Source organism: Rhipicephalus microplus, chromosome 1 (genome assembly GCF_043290135.1).
Source record: "Rhipicephalus microplus isolate Deutch F79 chromosome 1, USDA_Rmic, whole genome shotgun sequence".
Classification (NCBI taxonomy): domain Eukaryota; kingdom Metazoa; phylum Arthropoda; class Arachnida; order Ixodida; family Ixodidae; genus Rhipicephalus; species Rhipicephalus microplus.
This window is the reverse complement of record NC_134700.1, coordinates 258539294-258560406: the sequence shown is the minus strand read 5'-3', so window position 1 is coordinate 258560406 and position 21113 is coordinate 258539294. Positions and strand designations below refer to the sequence as shown.

General features: G+C 43.0%; 1 protein-coding gene across 5 annotated transcripts in view; it reads right to left on the bottom strand.

Moving 5' to 3' along the window:
* Positions 1-2610: 2610 nt before the first annotated feature.
* Positions 2611-21113, bottom strand: part of LOC119164682 (lachesin-like) — a 187975-nt gene continuing 169472 nt past the window's right edge. For all 5 annotated transcript variants that reach the window (XM_075893802.1, XM_075893804.1, XM_075893810.1 and 2 more), the window contains exons 12-13: positions 15832-15972; positions 2611-4442 (exon numbers count right to left, since the gene is read on the bottom strand). In XM_075893802.1, coding sequence (XP_075749917.1) covers positions 4342-4442; positions 15832-15972 — 242 coding nt within the window. In that variant the 3' untranslated portion in view covers positions 2611-4341. The remainder of the gene's footprint in view (positions 4443-15831; positions 15973-21113) is intronic.

Genomic DNA, 21113 nt, shown 5'->3' with positions numbered 1-21113 from the left:
AACAAATTCTGCGGCCGCCCCTTCGGAGAGAAAACAGTTTTGACTGTTCCTCCTGCGGCGCGCCATAAATATTTATTACGCGCGCCCAGTACCTCGCAAGTACTACGCCAAGTTAGCCAGGTTTGCTGCCTCCCCCCACCCTTCCTCCTTCGCCTCACTTTTTTTATAATTTCTGATATTAGGTACGCAACGCGAAATGCCTTGTATCGCGTTCTTATTTCACGGCAATACGCAGCGGCCGCGACTGAGGCACCCGCACGAAAAGTTTAGGCGCCGCTCAAACAACGAACGCATTTTTCTAACACGCTGCTGCTCGTGCAACCCTCCCCCCCCCCCACCCACCGCCATCGTGCATTATTTCGTAGACCTAACGTCTGGTACGTGCCAAGTATGTCGAGATTCGCGGTTTTTTTAGGATGGCACTATTGATCGCGATAACAATTAGCTAGTTGCATAAAACGAGCGCTTAAAATCTAATAAATTTCGGTTTTCACGTGCCAGAGGGAAGATAATAGTTATAAAGCACGTCGCACAGCGGGGAGCTAGGGGTTAGTTCTGAGGGTCGTGTTCATTTCTCTTTACCACTCCTAATTTTATAATACACGAGACTTCAGGAAATATGCGTTTAATGAAAATACGGGCCACCAGCACCGAAAATTCAGTCCCCATCGTTAAGCTTAGCATACACGCGTATCGACTCGACTACTGGTATAGTTAAACGGTTCCACGTATCAGTTGCTAAACTAGAGTGCTTGATAAATTAGACCTGTTCACTTCTGCGCCTTCTGCACTTATTTAACCTGTCGTCCAGTGTGTCTGTTTGTATAAATCTATATAGAAGTGTAACAAGACAACAACTTGACATATTTATAATCTTCCTTTATAACGACGTACCATACCGAACATCTAGTAAGACCACTTTATTTTTCTGTATCTGTAGTTCCCCTGATCTTGTAAAGCGGCAATACTTTTTGAAATGTTAAATATAAAGCATCCTTTTTTTTGCCTCTGTAGGGAACTCTTGATGTGCTTTTGAGGCATACGTCATAAGCGCTCTTCATATTTCTTTCCATCCTTTTATTCCTTTGCCTTGATGAAGGGCATAGCAAACCAAACGTCCACCTGGCTAACCTTCATGTCTTTTCTTGCTTTTCTCTTTCTCTCCCCAAGGCACCTATGTGTAAGTTTTAATGCGAAAAAAATCCGAGATGTGGTATAAACTAATCTACAGTAATGTGTGCTGCGGCTACCTTCTGTTTACGTCGGATTTTCACCACGCCCTTATATATGATGCTACATATGTATGCCTTTGCATCTTGTCTTTACAAATGTATCGTGAACTTACTTACAGTGCAATACCAGAAAAAATGCAGGACGGGGAAAGAGTAAAAGAGAAAGAAAAGACGGCGCCGTCTTTTCTTTCTCTTTTACTCCTCCTCTGTCCAGTATTTTTTCTGGTGTTGCGCTGTAAGTAAGTTCACGATAAATCCTAACCAACTGGTTCAACTTACCGTCTTACTGCAATCTTTTTACAAATGTATGCTGAATATTCAATCAGGCGCTAAAGGGTACCCGGCACCTTATTTGTGCGCCAACATGTCCTTGTGTATAATTTCAACAAAAGAAAAGAATGAAACGTACGCGCTGTGTCTACGAGTGAAATCAGGCACTGCATCCTAGCAATAAAGCGCCATCCAGTCTTCATAGTCTGTACAAATGGGTTTTACAATTGTCTTTTAGGCTAGCAACTGCCCATTGACCAAAGCGGAGGTGGTGATGGTAACGCCTTACTTTCCTTACGGCGTGAATTTAATTGTAGTTACATAATAGATTATTCTTAGTACCAGGTTCAGTAAAAGCATTCTGAAAGACGTAGCATGGGCACTTCGATGTCATTCATATTCGGCGAGCTGCTGCTATTATCACTGTGCATATTATCACTCTACCTACTTATAATGCTTGTTGCACATTCTAATCAAGCTACAGAATGTGCAAGAAGCATTATAGGCAGATGTTTTTTTCTGTTTCGGCCAAGCAGAAAGGGCAAATGCATAGTTATATCGTATCACACTTATCTTGAAAAAGAGGGAAAATGTTCGGAAGTGCTGAAATCGGAGAAAATGGTGAGATGTGAAAGCTCTCCTTATTGTATTTTTTCCTAATATCAACATGTTTACAATGATTATGTGTAATGCAGTGCGAATAAAGGATATTTCGTACTGCGAAAAATTGTAGGGTGAAATGCACCTTGCGAGTAGTACGGGCCTAGAACTGCCCCGAGGGGGGGTTGTTTGCCTGTAATGATTGCAAGTCGTGTAATTGCAGCTTTGAAGATTTTACGCGCAATCTAGGAAAACTAAGCCGCTACCATGAAACTAGCGTACGCCTTCAACTGATATTCTTGTTTTAGCGTTTTTATATGAATGCCATATATAGAGAGTAACCGTACAACAAAAAATAAAAATGAACGCTTTATCTAAGCAATTTTTTAAAATATTTTTTTTTCTTCACGCACCTATAGACGATGACACCTTTTGTCTTTACGTCACCTTGTTACGTTTATACAGGCTAGATCAACCTTGTTAAAGCCGTGTGAACACGCGAAAGTAGTGAAAATGAATAAATAAACTGCTTTATTCAAACAAGGTTCGAAGTTTTCTTATAAATTTGTTTGTACAGAGAATGAATGCAGTCACTGGTTCGCAGAGCACCGGGCCTCGAAAATGCAAACAACAACAAAACGAGTGAACACACTTACCATGTGGCCCATTTGATTATTAATCAGCTGAACTCTGCATGCGCATAACTTCAAATAGCTCTCTACAGCACACATACGCTACAGCACTTGTTATATCGGCATCAGGCAACATGTTGCAACACGCCCGTCGCTAACGCAGTGAAACATGGAACCAACGAGCGCGTCGCACAATAGAAGTACGCGCTGCCTTCCTTTGTCATTTTTAAAACAGGATTTAGCTAGCGTCACAAACGTGACCTACTCATCCACGCCCGAAATCAACAAGGGAGCCGACAAACGGAAACACGTATAGGGATATTCAGGCTAAACAGTGGAAGTGATAGGCTGGCCGACGTTTTGATAGGCTGGCCGACCTATCTTTGTCAAAGGCAAAGATAGGTCCTCCTATCGAAACGTCGGCCAGCCTGTCTGAGGCACTTCCACTGTTCACCCTGAGTATCCAACTACTTATTGACGGTTGTTGCTGAACGCCTGCGACCATGTGTGCGCGCAATGAGGAGCCGGTCCCCCAACTAGTCACCTTCATGAGAGGGGGGCAGTGAACTCTGCCTCATACATCGATTTAATATGCAAAGGGGAAGGGGCGCTGCGACAAAGTTTGCCCCCCTCCCTCTCTTAAAGGAACCCTGCACACACCAATGCCTGTGACGAGTCTTTAGAAGGCAGCAAGTTAATAAAAATTTTCTCAATATATAAAAAGTGTGAATAAACGCAATGCTAATCTAGGTTGGTGGACGTGTTTATCAATTGTTTATCTGCCAGTGTTTCTTAGTTGAGTCTGGTATTTTCTTTTATAATTGACTAAAAAATCAATACAGATATATTTGTTCACTTTGACACATTCTGTTGCTGGTGACATTGAATAATGGAATGAGTGACATCAATGCCACACCCAAATGTGCTCGGGGTTTGCGCAAGTGTAAGGCGGGGCGTGTGTCGACGGGTTACAACAATAAACACGTTACCGAATCAGTCACCCAAAGTGCGGTGAATTTTGTTGAAGTGTATTTATGTGTATTTGCTTGGAATTCAATGCATGTCGTGAAGCACTGACAATTGCTCAATATTGTGACGTGTCTTTGCAGTATTTCTTTTCTACTTTTAATATCGCCGTGGTGATAGATAAAACTTCAACAGCCTTACATTCTACGGGAAAAACGCGAAACTTGTTTCAGGTTGCCAATACTGCACGAAAGTTAGTTTACATAGCTGCGTTACGTTGTTCTACTCAAAAAACCCGGAACAAATGTACGCAATCATCTATTGACAGCTCGCTATATCTGAGAAGCCACAGTTTGTCATTTGCGGCGGAGTAAAGAAAGGGTCGCTGCTGTCGATTCTGGTAGTCTGCCATTTTTTGGGAGTTTTGGGAGCCAACAATCATTGCTGCGAAAATCAATACCCGCGCAGTAGTCACCTCCGCGACCAGCGGTCCGCTATCATTTTTCACGAGCGTACAAATAGACGCGCGTTGCAAAAGGATTGCACGGCACCACCTCATATTTGGCAAGAACGACTTGATGCATCATGTTTCCTGAGTTGTCACACAAGCAAAGGTAGCCAAGTCTCCGGTACGCGTTGACTCAGCCGAGGGATGACCATAACTTGAGAAGCCACAGATGCGCCGCCAAAATAACCGCAGTGGCTGACGACGCAGCTCCTGCCGAGGTATGGGAACGTCCACCTGTAAAGAATGGTACAGAAGGCAGAAAAAAAAAGAATTTGAAGTGTCAAACAGACATGTAACTAATATCCATCAGCATCATCAGTGTTTTTTACACATAAGAGCCATTCATGCTGTATTAAATAAAAGTCATGGGGTGTGAAAATTGATAACCACGATCAAAAGTTTCAAGCACGCAGATAACGCTTGCTAAAACAGGAAAAACACAGTACCAATATGCACCGTACCAGATATGCACATGTTTCGACCGATCAAGTTTCAGGCCACGATTACCTGGGCTGTTCATTCCTACCTGGTTGGCACGTGCGTACTGATCTTTGTTGGTGCACCACCAGCTTGGCCTGCTTCTGCGTCTCTCACCTCAACGCTGTACAAGGAAAACTGGGCACACATCTGGCCACTGGGGGCATCAACGACTACGCTTGACAGAACCGGCTCAGCATACTTACGCCAGTCACCAGCAGACTACCGCGGGCACGGCACCATACCTTATATGCATAGAATTCGAGCGATTAATTTGCAGGTTAGTGACTACAATGAAACTATCTGTGTTAGAGGCAGCAAATACTGTTTGATTTCGGTGTCATGCCCAGCCGAATGCGGCGATGCTTTGAGACGATCTTGGTCGTGAATATCTGGCGTTTGTATGCTCATCTTTGAAATGCTGCTTATGTTGTCAGGTGATGTTGAATCGCACCCTGGGATCATGACCAGGGCTGAGGTTTAAGCCTTCGCTGCAGCTATGTCAACAATTGAGAAATTAGAGGAGCGTCAGGCAGCCTTCTCGGTGCGGTTAGACGAGACGATTGAAAAATTGTCAACTTCCACGAACGAAGTTGCTCGTTTAAATGAACGCGGATTTTGCGAGGATTCGTCTTTCACCATTTGCCTCGAAATGCTCCTCTCCTTCTTGAGTATTGGGCAGTCTTTGGAGAAAGTGTCATCTTTCCGCTTCACTTGCTGCATTTTAGGAGAGTTACTTTGAAAGCCTCTGCTTTGTGGGAATCAGCGCAACGTGGTCATGCTAGTTCGCTGTTACACACACAACTAACAAGACTCACTTTCAGACAGTTGTGGCACTGTCAGTTGGGATGTAAGGCCGGACAGCGGTACGAAAGTGATTAGCCTTTACATGTGATGGAACGCAATCGCCTCTGAAGGTCACCTTGATGCAACGGGATTTGCCAAGCCTACATACGAGCAATGTCCGTGACCTTGGTAGCTGGATTTATCAGTACAAAAAGACCTGCATTCGGTATGGAAACATCAACGTTATATAAGACTACCGTCGTCATGTGACTATCCTGCGGAATGTAAGCTCAGAGATTGATGCCTCCAAGCTCAGTGACGTTTCGCAGAGCATGTAGTGCAACCGGGTGCTCAACGTCTAAGGCCAAGATATTCGTCCGCGCGTTGAGTCTAATATCTTGTACCTAATCAGGCACGATAGCTTTGAGACGCACCGATATCGCTTGCCTGTTTATGTTCTTCATGTTGATCGAAGAGTCAACAGGAACAAAAAAGTATGGTATGGCGTCTAGAACTCCACGCAGCCTTCATGGTGGCACGCTATATTTGGATACTTCTAAATAATAAGGAGCTTATTTCGCGCCAACATCTCCTGCCAACTAATACATGTTCATTCTGCGTTCATATAACTAACTTGGAACACGTGCTCTGGCTGTGCCCCACGTTACGCTGTGCGGTGAAGTCATTACACCGTCCAAATGGGAGGGTGCTATTACCAGCTCCGCATTTGAACAACAGTTATTGGCAGCCCAACGGGCCCGAAACGTAGCAGAGAGACTCAGTCTCTCTGTTCCGACGTGGGAGCAGTGACCAACGTGCTAAAGCACTTCCTGAAGAACCAAATAGAGTTCATTTATCCATTTTTGCGACTAAAGTGATCAGTCATTTAATTAGGCACCTATCAAAGCTTGCTTCAGTTTCCCGCGTATTTACGAAAACACGCGAAAACATTCATTTACGTTAATTCGTTCTATTTCACGTTGTAAGCGTCTTTGCAGACCCATCGTTCTCATATATGATCCCCAAAATTCCTGCTACATTATATAAAAACTATCAGACAATAAACTGTGAAACAATCTTCAGAAATGCTTGGTGATATTGTTCCAATTTCTTTAATTTCTTATTTTTTCAAGTTGTATGGATAGCTTGCCACAATTTCAAAGCCATTCGCATACACATAACCTTATATTTCATAATATTTCATACTTGCATACGTCAAGTGAGAGAACATGCATTCAATATATTTCATATATTACATGCATGTTCCTTCACTGCACTGCGTTTTTAGAACATACTCGAATGCCTTGTTGAAAAAGGGATCCAGTTTGAGATGACGCATCAGACCAATTTCACGAAATATTTTTCTTTGGTGCACAATACTATGGCAAAAGATAATATTGAAGGAGCTTAGCGACTCTTTAAATAATTTTAAAAGACCCTAGCGCTTTCGCTGACTTTTGGCGCGTATCACCCGTTTGCAAGTAACTCACTTGCCAAGAAATCTACCAGCACAGCAGGCTTACGCAAAACTACCGCTGTAAACACCGTGACTTTTGATTGTGCAGAAAACAACCTCGACTTCCCGCCGTGTGCGCGATGATGTAATACAGCAGGTCAGGAAGCCGCGTGTGGCTGATGCGGGGAAAAATGAATTGGAAAAGATGCTGTCTGGCATTTTGTGACTTCCGCGCAATACAAAACTTTTATGAGTTTAGGCAATATTACTGAAGCACGCCTACGTCGAGAGGATTGGTTTCGTCGAAGTTACATTATCTGTCCGTAACTCGAGTTGCTTCCTCCAGGTCGTTGCAGCAGCTTGTTAAAATTGTGATCTGGAAGACGGGAACACAAAAGCAAGCAAGTCCCAAATCGAGCGTAGAATAACGAGAATCCGTATATGGCAGACATACTGTCATCTCAACCGTCTGACGCAAACTTGCGTGCTGAGAGCATTACGCTACGCCTGCATCTGCCGTTATAATATCGTTCTATTTCCACGAGTGTTCGTGAAACGTTTTCTCCCGAGCACGGTAACACATCAGAACTATATGAAAATTTTCTGCCTCAATGCGTAACTTTACATCTTAATCTATACATTTACAATCATTATATATTTCAAATTCGTCACGTGAAAAAGGTTTTCTTTTTTTGATATAGTTGAAGCCTCAGTAGAGCCGTCATTTTTCTACCAAAAGCGTTTTTTCTTAAACTTCCCGTGCGAATCTGTCAGTGTGTTGTGATCCCAGTCAGTTAAGTTTACCGTGCGGCTTCTGTGACACACTAGAACACAGAATTTTAGTGTTCTACATTCGTTTCGCAGAGTTCACTGCTCAAGAAGGAACATGAACTTAATATATTTAGCTGCACGACTTTTGATGGTTGCCTGTTTTCGAGAGGATGTGTGGCCAGGCGTGTACAGGAACATCGAGCCTCGCTAACTTTCTTGCAGAAAACTGGTTTGACTTCACGTTTGTAGGCATTTTTTGCGTGACCATTTAGCTTTGTTAGCGTGTGTTTTTGTTCTGTTTGTTTTATTTTCTCTTCTGTCTTCTCCTTTTGTCGTTTTTTCTTTTCTCTAATTACTCTGTGTTTTCATGAAATAATGTTATATTAAAATAATACTAATAATAATACTTTGCGCGAAACCTATCCTTTAGATACAGTATAGGAACTTTATTTTGAATTGCCTTATTGACCACCATGTGCTTCTCTCAAAGATAATTAATAGGTACTAGGTAATGATTATTCCTGTACACAATTGCACCACTACTCTTACAAATAATTTTTGAGAAACTGATCCTGTTTAGATGTTAAGCTTATGATTTATTATAACATTTTGTGTAGTTACAAAAATATCACAATATTATTGAAAAACTAGGAAGCGTTGTGACCCCACAGACTGATTTAAAGCGCTTCCACCAGTTGTGCAACGCTCCAAATCTAGTTTCCCTAGGTGTTATTTAAACAGTGCATGTTTTTTTTTTCGGCGCTGATTACCATTAATGCGACTGCGTTAAAAACCTGGTTTCGCAAAAAAAAAATCCCGTGTCCGTATCGCTGTTCATTCTTGTTCCCGATTTGAAAAAATAAAACTGGGTTGTCCAACAGCAAAATCTCGAGATAGATACAAAAAAAAATATATTTGTTCTGAGTGAGAAGCTAACCCACGCCTTCTGCGGGGCAAGTAGATGTTCTGCCCAAATCAGCGCCTGTACTTTGAACTAATTCGTTACGAAACACGCCATAAAACTGACGAATCGTGAGAACTCTCTTCAAAGCATGTAACAGAGTGACATAATCGTACAATTGCACTAGGCGTCTAAAGATTATTCCTATTGTCGTTAGGTTGGAGTCCTTAATAAGCATTGGCTATTCATTTGTCGTAGTGACCTGTGCACTAACTTTCATTTGTGAACATATTAACACTAGTCTGTGTAAACATCGGCAACCAAAACTCTTAGTTCACATGCACTTGCCCTTTTTAAGTTCTTTGTGGTGATTACTAGGTCCTTGTATCCTTCCTGTGGCACATTTCACTTTGCAATTCCTCAATCATTTTAGCTAGCCTGTAGAGCGTGCTCTACTGTAAGCATAGTAAAACTGAAGCTAAGCAAACCCAAAGGTGCAATGTTTTTACCTTTGTCCTGCTATATTCTACTTAGTTTTTTTTTTTGAGTGCATATATATTTTGTTTTCCTAATATTTATCCTGGTGTTTTTACCAACAGGTGCTAATTAAGTATACCCTATTCTGTCAAATATTTCTGCCTCGAATTTCTACAAGAAGCGCTGTTGGCCACCAGAGCTGGTAACATTATTTGCTGCAGAAATGTCGTGCATTATTAAATGCGAAGCATTTCTTAGTGAACTTCGAGCGTATCTATCTATCTATATATCTATCTATCTATCTATATCTATATCTATCTATATCTATATCTATATATATCTATATATATATATATATATATCTATATATATCTATATATATCTATATCTATATCTATATCTATATCTATCTATCTATCTATCTATCTATCTGTCTATCTATCTATCTATCTATCTATCTATCTATCTATCTATCTATCTATCTATCTATCTATCTATCTATCTATCTATCTGTCTGTCCGTCTGTCTGTCTGTCTGTCTGTCTGTCTGTCTGTCTGTCTGTCTGTCTGTCTGTCTACGACTTTTAGCTCTCCTGACTGTTTAAGTAATGGTATCAATACCAAACTTGGTATGACATAACATGACTTTATGAAGAATATATTCGACTAATCACAACATAAAAATCATGAATGTATGTCATGACTGTCATAATTTACATTATATAGTCCTGCAGCTCTTGCGGTGGTTTCGTTCACATGGCATGTTGCAGAACTACTATGGTATGACATGATTGCATGGCGAACACAAGCGACAGACCCTAACGTTAAAATCATGACATGCATGTCATGTAACATGACTACATGCCACGCTCATGATGCACTCGTGGTCCTTTTACTAGCTTCATATACGCCAAGTTTTGTATTACGTGACGTCAGTGGATGACGAAGGTATGTTACTGGTGCAAATACCATGAGATGCGTGTCATATAGCAACATGACTACATGCCATGCTCATCATGAGCCGGTGGGCGTTTCGCTAGCTTCACATGTACCAAACATGTACCAAACACGGTATGACCCAAAGAGACTACATAGGTAAATGACACATCTAAACATGATAATCAGACATGTGTGTCATGTTACACATGACTACATGTCAAAATTGTGATGCGATCGCGGCCGTTTCGCTTGCTTCATATATGCCACTTTTGGTATTACGTGACGTCAATGGATGACGAAGGTATGTGCCTGATGCAAACATAATAATCATGAGATGCGCGTCATGTGAGATAATGACTGCATGCCACCGTCAAGGCACCGATATATTTCTACGTGACGCGGTGTGCGTGTTCGCCGGCGTTCATTTCGTCGCGTCACACAGGCGTTGCCACGCCAGGCGCTGGTCTTCCCATATAATCGCAGGCACGCGCTACGCTGCGCTGCTTTTCTTTGATGCATGCGTGTCTCAGCGCGTCCGTCGTCCATCACAAAAAGAAAGAGACAGAGTGTTGTCTGGGTAACGCACCGACGCGAAATGCAGCATGTCGCATTTCCCGCTGGTTAGCGTCGAGCCGCGCCGACGGCCGCTGGTCGTGCTGGTCGCACCTGACGTCCGACTATGAGTGCTCGCGTTTTGCTATCGTAGCGTCACTGTGCCCAGTGTGAACACGCGTCAACGCTAAATTGGAGTATATTGGGCCCTTCACAATGACCTCGCGGCCTTTATGCTGGCTCCACATATACTAAACCTGGTGTTACGTGACGTCAATGGATGATGAAATATATGACTGGTGCGAACATGATAATCCTGACACGCGTGTTATGTAAGAGCATGACAATATACCACGCTTATAGCGTGATTTTGGCCGTTTCGCTAGCTTCACATATACCAAATTTGGTATCATGTGACTTGAATAGATGACGAAGGCACGGTATCATTTACCTCCACCTCGTAACGTTGGGCTTATTTTGAAGTTATATATCAACCTTTCTCATTTCTGCTTCGCACATCATCGATTACCACTCCACGTGGGATCTCGGAATTTTTTATTGCTAGAAAACACTAACAAAAGATTTAAATTTCAAAGATTTGTAACTCCGAACTTTTTTTTTGTGATTGGGCCGCTTATGCCGATAGTTGGTCAGTGCAGAGCATACGTAAAACCATCATCATCACAAATCAACGCGTGCTTTCTTTGTCTTTTTCTTCATCTTATATCTCGCTTTTAGAACACAGGTGCAGATTTGTCTCGCATGCGATGATATAACTCTGATGGGTGACAGAACAAGTTCTTACAAAGAAAGAAAAAGATAAGTAAATATAATGAAAGAAAAAAGGGAAGACAAATAAATGTATTGAACAGCAGGGACAAATTAGGGGAAGGAGCATACTGAAAAAAAAACAGAGACGAAAAAGAGAAAGAAGACAGAGAGGAACAGAAAAAGAAATGAGAAAAGTGACAAAGAAAACAAATCAAATTAATAAAAAACAAGAAAAAGCTAAACCAAAAAAGGCATAAATAGAAAAAAACATACCAAATAGAAATAAAACAGAAAAGGAACGAAATTAAGGCAGCTTTTCGCAAGTGGTGTCAATTTCTAAAGGAATCTGCAGTTGGCTGGGCATTTTTATTTCCTTTAATTTACTCATTTAGTTCTCTCTCTGCTCCCATATATATATATATATATATATATATATATATATATATATATATATATATATATATATATATATATATATATATATATATATATATATATATATATATATATATATATATTGCTATGAATGCCGTTTTTTCACGGTACCGCTCGTCGACCTCGGTTTGCCAATATCCGCTTGTCCGATCCAAGGAAGAGAAAAACTCTGCGGATCGCAGCTGATCTAGTGTATTGTCGATACGTGGCAAGGGTTAGATATCTCGTTAAGTTACAATGTTCAGTTTTCAGTAGTCGACACAGAATCTAAGTGTGTTGTCTTTCTTCTTAACGAGCACTACGGGGGACGCCCATGAACTATTCTAAGGCTGCATGACATCATTCTAAAGCATCTCCTCCACCTGCATCTTGATAATTTCTTGTTATTTTTGTGACACTCGATATGAATTCTGGCATATAGGCCTTGTGTCGTCTTGCCTTGTAATTTTGTGTTTCGTAATTGACGTGCACTGGACCTTCGAGGCAGTTGAAAAGAAATCAGAAAATTCATTTTCCATGGTGTGAATTTGTTTTTTTTTTGACTGTCCGGAAGGCTCTGGTGGAGGGTCACGGATGTGTCGATGTTGCAGGCCACTGGTCGAGTAGTTGACGTAAGCTGCTTAGTTCGGTCGCCATACAGAAGTCATGTAAATAGGCATCAGCCGTGCCTTGAGCGATGTGTTGAAGTTAATTGGAGAAATTATTGAGTAGGACATCTGCCCACCCATTCGTCAAGTGAGCAAGATCCCGAGCTTCGCAGACACCTTTATTCTAAAACAGCCCTACATTTGTGTCCGCTATGCCTTCACGGTTGTAGAATGCGTCATTCTCTACGAGCACCATTATACTACGGCGTGGCGGCACAGTTACGTCATCATGAACAACGCGTAAAGCAGTGAGGCGTCGTCCCTCAGATTCCTCCACAGGTATAGCTCGTTCAGTCGAAAAAGACACGCTGGAGCTACGCAGATTAATTACGGCGCCATTAGCGCGCTAAAAAGTCCACTTCTATATTCAGTTCCCTTGAACATTCTGGTAGCAAAATGAAATCGGCAACGTAAATAAAGCCCCGTATTTCAAGTCTTGCAGTGCATCTGCCAAGGGGCGTAATAATGTGACCACCTGCCGTGCGTATCTGCGATCCACTCCACTGTGTGAGAACTTTGTTTAGCTTCTTCACAATCTTTTGACTTATCACTGAATAATCAGCACCGGTGTCGACTAAGGCTTTCAGCTCCCATCCTTCCATTCACAACTGCAAATCTGAAGTAACGCTTTTGATGCTGCACCCACTTACCAGAAATACACCGTCGTCGCTTTGAAACCATGTTGGAGGATATTCGTAACTGACGTTATCAGCGGCCTCACCTCCACAGGTCGCTTGCTTCAGTTTTCCGGGACTGGACTTGGAGAACGATGACCAGGCTGCCTTGAAGGTGCACGTGGGCTGGATGACCGGTAGCGCATAGGTGATGGTGACCGTGACCGATGTTGGCGTAGAGGTGGCGAGTTCTGGCACGTGGGCAAGTACTCTTCAATCTCCGCTGGTCATTCGCTATTTCGGGGGCATGGTGCATACCACGGGAAGCCTCTTAATCCAGCCTGTCAGTAAGGGCAGAATCTGTACAGATGACCCGCATCGCCACAATGAAAACACAGAGGCTTGCGCTCGTGATCACGCCAGACGTCACTTTTCCTGGGTCTATGCTCCGCGTAGCGATGTATGCTACGTGCTCCTGGGAGCAGATAGGTAGCCGTTGGTTCCCGAGGACGAGGTGCGCTGCGTGCTGCAGGTAGGAGAGGAGTCGCCGCCATCGCAACTGCTGAATTGCTGTGTACCGTGGGTTATCTGAGAACTTCAGAGTATGTTCGGATAGTTTGAACCGGCTGCAGCTCACGCTCTGGCTCTTGTATGACCTGCCTCAGTTCGTCACGAACAACGTCTGTAACAAATAGTGCAGTTGGAGTCTGGGACATTTGCAGTCTGCTCAGTTCTCTAATAACTGATCTAATGAGCTCTAACAGGGCTTCAACGTCATTTCGCATGCCTCCAGAGAATACCTGTGCCGATGCGCAGTTTAGATTCCAGCTGTACTACCGAGCTCGCTGCGGCAGTGTTTTTTCGATGGCCGTCGCCATCCTTGCTTCACATTGCCGTGCTTCACTCTACGCATTACATGGCGCTCCTTCTTATCCTAAGCCATGTTGTAATCCGCACGATTAAACAGACAGACCATGTCATCAATGTACATAGCAGCACTCTCGTTTGTGAGCTGGTTCCTTGATTGAAGAGCAGCCTCCGCCCTTTCTTCCCGGTCTATGTGCGCGAACGTAGCCACCGCTTGCCGTCGAAATACCTCCCAGGTAGACAACGAGGTTTCATGGTTCTCAAACCATGTCTGCGAAGTATTCCAGGTTGAAGTATACGTGAAAAAACTTCTCTCTTTCGTACCATTCATTCAAGCTCACCACTCTCTCGAACAGGTCCAACCAATCTTCCAAGTTCTCGTACGAGTCACCGTGGAATACTGGCAGCTGGTGCGGTTGGCTGATGAACACTTGTGCCGGTGTTACCTGGCTAGTCATTGTAGTGGCGTTCATTGTTTGAATTCCCCTTAGTGTGAAGTGGACTGAACTCAGGTGAGTCACCTCGAAGACGGCGACTTGCCCTCTGGTGTACAGGAGTCACTTCCACGGGGTTGACACGCTGGTCGTCGGGGCTACGCTGCCTTGAGCTCGCGGGGCTTCGATTCATTACCCAGCACCTAGACCAGAAATGTAACGATGCTGAGGCAGACAGACTAAAAAAACAAGCGTCTTTTTTAGAGTGAACTTGTGCCCACGAGTCTAATAACTATGGTTGTCGAAGTCCGAGTAGTCAAGCTGCACAGAGCCAACTGTCTTCCTCCTCCTTGTAGCCTGAGCGCACGAACGCGTGGCGCATGCCAGCCGGGTCTTGCCTGGCACTCGTGTCGCGATGATTGTGCCGGGCTACTTGAACGTGGCCAACCTGTCGCGGCAATATATATACGGCCATTTTTAGACCTTCTCTCACTTCTTCTCTCTTCTCTTTTGCCTTTCTCACTTTCTGTCTTTATTTTTTTTCTTATCGCGATTTATCTCTTCCTATTTCTTGCTGAGCAGAGCAATCCACTCACCTCTTTCCATTTCCCTCACCCTCACGCGTGTCTAGATAGCAAAGCTGTTACATGCTCAGCTTTCAATCAGATGTATGCGTATTCGAAAATCGGCTCGTCAGGGTTTCTTTTTTCAATAATTTTTTTCTTTCTATTTATTTCTATTCATTTCTTTCTCCCTACCGCGTTTACTCTTTCCCGTCCGAATGATTGCATCCTCCCATCAGATAAGTTGGCGCTGCAGGAGAGGACGCGCCGATTATACGGGAGCGAAGAAGGAGACGAAGAAGGAAGAGCGCACTGGCAGAACTGTTACGCCGCAAGCAATAGAATGGTAGCAGTCATCAAAGATGATGATAGTTTACTCGAACACGTAACGTCTTAAAAAGCATAGCAGCTCCGCTGTAAAATAAAGAGAGAAAGAAATGCAAAGAAAGGAAACGAGACAAAGGTAGGTCCCTTCATTCACACTTCGTTTACGATTGCCACCGCTTCTGTGAAGCTGCCTTATTTGTTTTTATGCTCGACTTCTTTTTTTTTTTGACGAGAACGAAGGCAAACGTTATAAAGAAAAATAATTCTTTAACTTTTACTGGTCACAAACACACAAGCTTTTGTGATGATGCATTGAAAAACACTTCTTATGGCGTATTAAATTGAGAGTCATTTGATAAACCATGAAATAAATATGAACACAAAAGCGGTAGGCAAACAGGTGTCAACATCAAGACAAAATATACCTCTGAGTTAGGATGTGCGTGTTGCGTGACTGAGGTTGCGTTAGCCACTGGCAAAAGAAATGTGCTTGCGCTCGGCCAGCTTGGTGGTTTTGGTGTGAAAAATGAGTGTCGAATATAAGAGCGTGTGTAGTTTATTATAAAAAGCCGATTTTGTACATTGCCCTATCACAGGCAAAGTTTACCTTTTTGTCCTTTGGAAGACTCTTTCTTGTGAATGCCATCTTGAAAATGCTGCACAGCCCAACGACTGTGTGTTTTGTCAGGGTTTTTTACTCCTGTCCCGACGTTGCTTGTTGGCTTTCGAGGTGATCCGTCAGTGCCACCTGTCGACAAACAGACAGCTCATTACAATACAGGGACCTTGAAGATCACGTGTGCCACTTTTGGAAAAGTGATAATGGTAACACTGTCCCTACGTCGTCAGTACCCCGATGTTTGCTGTCGAATTATTAGGAACAAATATAGTGCATTTGATTTTGCACTTTTTAAGTTGAGGTTTTTATTGTGAAGGTAGTGCCCAACCTACACCTCGCATGTTTGTACTAATCGTAATTTGCTATTTAACCTTATGTGAATGTTTCATACAAGCACTCAGTTTTATTACCTTTCTTCATTTTACGACCATACCTTGACGATTTCAAATCACTTTTGGAAAGTTGCAATACGTGAGTGTTTTGCGCTGTTGTAAGGATGTACAAACTAAACAAATCTGAGGAATAATACTGAAACTTCTTTAGTTCAACAATAATTGATGTGTAGTTACACAGCAAAGGGCATCATATGAACCAAATACTATATAGGAAAATAAATAATAATAGAGGATGCAGTGTTAGCTGGCAGCATCAATGTAAACTTGGAGTGTTTTTTTTTTCTTTGATTCTTTTGCAAGTTCTTTGCGTTTATACAGAAGAAGTGCCAACAACAAAAGCTCAATACGATAACCCTCACTTCGAAACCTGGACAAAGTTTTGGTTTCGTAAAATCTGAAAAAAACATGTCAGCCTGTTTAAGGTCATATAATAACTACATCCCCCACGTTTTTTTAACGTAAAGTAGTCAAAGCTAGGTTTGTATGTATGCGGCCATTGGTAATGCATCAGAGATATCAATACGCAACTCACTTTTGTGACGTTGTAAAGCGTGCTTTGCTGTAAGCTTTATATTAGTGCGGCTAAGCGCAACTTATGAAAATAAAATTTCGTTAGATTTTTTCATGTACACTAATTATGTGCATTATTTTCTGCGATAGAAATGGGCACTCTTGAGTTTTTTTCGTAGCTGTTGCCGTCATATTCCGTATATGTGTATGTATGTACACATATATAAAAGCCACACATACACAAACAATTCGATGAAAAACTTTCGGAGCCCGCGAAAGTGATGTCAACCTGTTACCCCTCGTTCCACAGCGTGACGCGTTCGGCAACCTTGCCACATGCCAAACGCTATTTAGAGCTCCACCGGTGAACTATTTCTATGTCTTATTTCCTCTTGCCATGTGGAGATCTCGAGTCAGCGTGCTCGGTATAACCCATGAGACCGTGCGATTGACGCTCTTTAAAGCAATGCTTCTAGATTTTGGTTCAACTGCTTTCAAGATACGCAGTAAAAATTACCAACTCGCGATGTCGAATCCTGGGCAAGCAATGCTTCGAAAACTGCCATGCAGCAGTATACGGAGTGGTTACTCCACACACACCAGCTCTGAAGAAAAAAAAAACAATATCTGAGAGTTGCGTTTTGCAACAGTTGCTACTTGCACCATGCTGCTAAACATAAAAAAGTAACAATTGTGGCAGTTCGCGCTTATCCAGTGTATGCCGGTGTGCGTCCTTTCGTGCGTCCTTGGCGCTTGAGTGGCGCGTTGCAAGTGTCTGTTTGCTTGCCGTTCTTCATGTTACATTAAAATTAGTTTCTATAGTATTGATCGTTTAATCCTTGTGGCAAAACTGGCTTTTTTAGAAGGATCACGTTTCACCGCATCTTCTAAATGTGGACAGCAAATATTGGCGACACAGATGCTTCGCAATCATTACCTCAGAGCCTGGAGAAATATGCCTCGTTATCCGCAGCCGACCACAAAACTTATACTTTCCGACAAATAGAACTAATTCCCTCGAAATCATTGTTGATCCCAAACTACTCACATCAGTGATGAGCACTGCTAGCAATCAGTTTGCGTGAGACAGAATACTTTTCATGGTGAGCGTGTGAGTGAAAGACGGGCAAAACACCTAGAAAAGCTGTCTGCGCTGAAGCGGTTAAAAGACTAAAAAAATCATCAGGGTGAGTTTTGAAGGTGTTTATAGTTGCAGTGGTGTTATTTAGGCAATATTTGTTTTGTCATTCCGCAATTCCATGAAAACCTGAACCAGTAATTAGCACTTTCTTGGCGGTAGCAGAGATGCTCTTTAGCGTGCGACTACTCGTTTTATATTTTCTGAATAAGTTTTGACACAGTTCGCAATAGCATGGCTTCATGAGACGAAAGCCTTCGATAAAAATCATTTCCGCTGTAAAACAGAAAACGGAAAAAAAATTAAGGTCTGCAGCCCAGTAGCAGTGAAGATGCAAAATATAGATTTTACAGCCATGATAACCCCAGCAACGAAAGTTTAATTTGTTTATGACGGGAGCCAAATCAATAAGACCTCGATAGAACAACGAATCCTGTTTGAAAAGTAATGAAAACACCGGACGAGGTACAAATAAATAAAACGATGAGCAGCAATTTTCCACGCTGACCGATGAATGTGTTTTGTTCATTTTCTTTTTCCGTCTCATTCGTCGCCCCGTCCCGTCAGCCTGACCCTCTTTTCACTAAATCTTCTGTCATCGTTTTTTCTTGGTGCTGTTTTCAAATCAGGCCTCGTCACGGCTACATTCATTCCGGAAGAATACTCGGTGAGGCGTTTTGCAATGCAGGATGCTCGAAGAGTACTAGGCACATCAGGCCGTTTCTTTCCCACCCGCGGATTCCCTGCGGGGTGGAAGAGGCGGGCCGGGCGTCCGCCGTGATTCAGTCGAGACACTCATGAGCCTTCAATGCCACTTGCCACCGACAAAAAGCCGGGGAATCAAAAGTCCTCCCCCCCTCCCCTTTTCGGATCGGCTTCCACTGACGTCACTTCGGATAGCGGCGCTAGCTAGGAGACGCTTCACACGCGAGGCGTCGAATGGGGGACTGTAACGAAAGGGAGGCCTGGAGATGGGCGGGGACGTGTCGGAGGGTGAAGTGTGGGGAAGTGTGGGGAAGAAGTGGTGCGTGGGAGCTCGTGGAAGCACGCTGTTTATGCTCGCTTTTGTTTACGTCCCTTCCTACGAGATCCACGGGTGTTTCGAGCCTCGGGGATGCGCCGTGAAGGAAGCGAGCTGGCTTTCACGCAATCAATGTGTTTCTCTGGACTGGCGCCACCGGGCAGGGCGATCGCCTGGAACCACAAAAGGGGTCCCGCGCCAGTCCGATGCAGGCTCACGAGTGGCGAGGGATATATATAGATAGGCGGACGCGTGACAAACAAAAAAGCGAGAGAAAGAGCGAAGGAGGAAGCCTCGACTCCTGTGCTCCAAGAGGGACGAGCCTTCTTAGGTTTCAGGCCGAAACGAAGAGCGGTGCGAAACAAGACACTACGAATGGCGTGGAAGATAGCACGCCCGGTAGCTAGAAAGGCACCGGCGGGTCAGACATACCGAAGCGAGAAGCACAAGAAGAAGCGGCCGAGTTGGACGCGACGCGACAGCGTGCGGAGAGAAAGGCGGCAAGGCATCGCCGACCCGGGGTTGTTTCAATGGAGGTCCTCTTTCTGACACCACGGGTGTCGACCACGATACTGGGTCGACGCAATAGAAAGGGGAACCGAAGGAACTTTTTCTCTTTTTTCGCCAGGCCGTCGGTTTGTTAGCGCGCTTTTGTCTCTTACGGTATACCTGCTTGTGTCAGCTTTACGCACAATCTCTCCCGCTTTATCGGGTTTCTTTTATTATTTTTTTATCATGACTTTCCTGGCCGTCTCGGCTGGCCTTTCGCGAGTGTTTACTTGTTACTTGTCATTTACACACCGTCCTTCTCTCCTGCGTGTCATTGTGCTACTATCGGTAGTCGCATATAAGAAAAAACGGAGATTGGTTTTTCAGGCAGTCTTTGAGCTGCTCTGAGGATGTTGACGATGACGACAGCTGGTGGGCCACAAGTCGAATGTACATTGAAGCACCGCGAACAAGTGCAAGGCGTGCTTTATATTCAAACAAACGTGTGCTTACATAGGCGGTTGGGGAAATATCTCATAGTTGAACCGATGGTGAAAATATTGTCATATGAATGTACCCAATACTGGCAGCTTTGTTTTCTGATCTTTAGTGTGAGAATCTACGCCGTACGCTCAATCCTCTATTACAAAACTTGTTTGCGTCCTATTTACGTAAAGCTATTGAAAAGACGGGTCTGATCTTGCAATGTTCAATTTAAAATATAAATATTTCATTCACCGATATATTATTCACATAGACTTCACGAATGTAACTCGTCTATCAATGTTTTTCCTCACTTGCAACCCATTGCATGTTTTAATTATGCGACGATGGTGTGTCGTTACATATAGTAACGTTGAAAGCCCCATACCAACCTGCTCTTTTTGTACAGAATTTTTATGTTTTATTCCTTTTTGTTACCCTATGTTAGCCTATGTTTTTGTGTTTTGTTACCCTATGTTTTTGGACCCTATGTTAGGTATTCGGGCCTACATATACTACTTCTATGCATTTTGTTTTTTGTGAGCGCACTGAAAAAAACCGCACTAGTCGGTTCGTGTCCACGTATTGCGACCCAATTTTTCTTCATACAATTTGGCCCACGTGTAAGCTTCATGCTACCCAACATTCAATTGTTTTAATGTCTATTTTCGTAACAACCATACAGATAAAAAAGCCAAAATAAAATAGTACATTCTTTAAAACATGCGATCTACAGGGCTCCCGTCACAAGTGGTATCGCTAATGGAGGAGAAAAATTTATTCCGCGTTTTGTGAAACATGTAAATTCCACACTCCTGCGTTTGCATAACATTTGGCATGGTCTCTTGCATAGCTGCTGTTTATGTCACGGCAGTTATAGAAACTACAACATTGCATGAATGGTAGCCATGTTTATGCTTCGGCCCATCTCTTAGCAAATACATAATAAATTATATATTAAAACACATCCAGCTGTAGCGAGTTCTTTTACCATCTCGCCATTTTTTCACAGCAAGGAAGTGTGTATTTCGCATTTGACCTTGAAATTATTCACAACAATCAAGTAAACTTAATTTTATTAGCCAGAACAATTACGATTACATTTATTTCAGTAGCTAATTACCGCTGCTACTTCTTGCGTCAGCCTATGTATGCGCTGACAAAGCTTTTTTCATTCGCTTTTTGCGACCTTCTTACTATCCATGTATCTCGAAACGACAGATACATGGAGTTT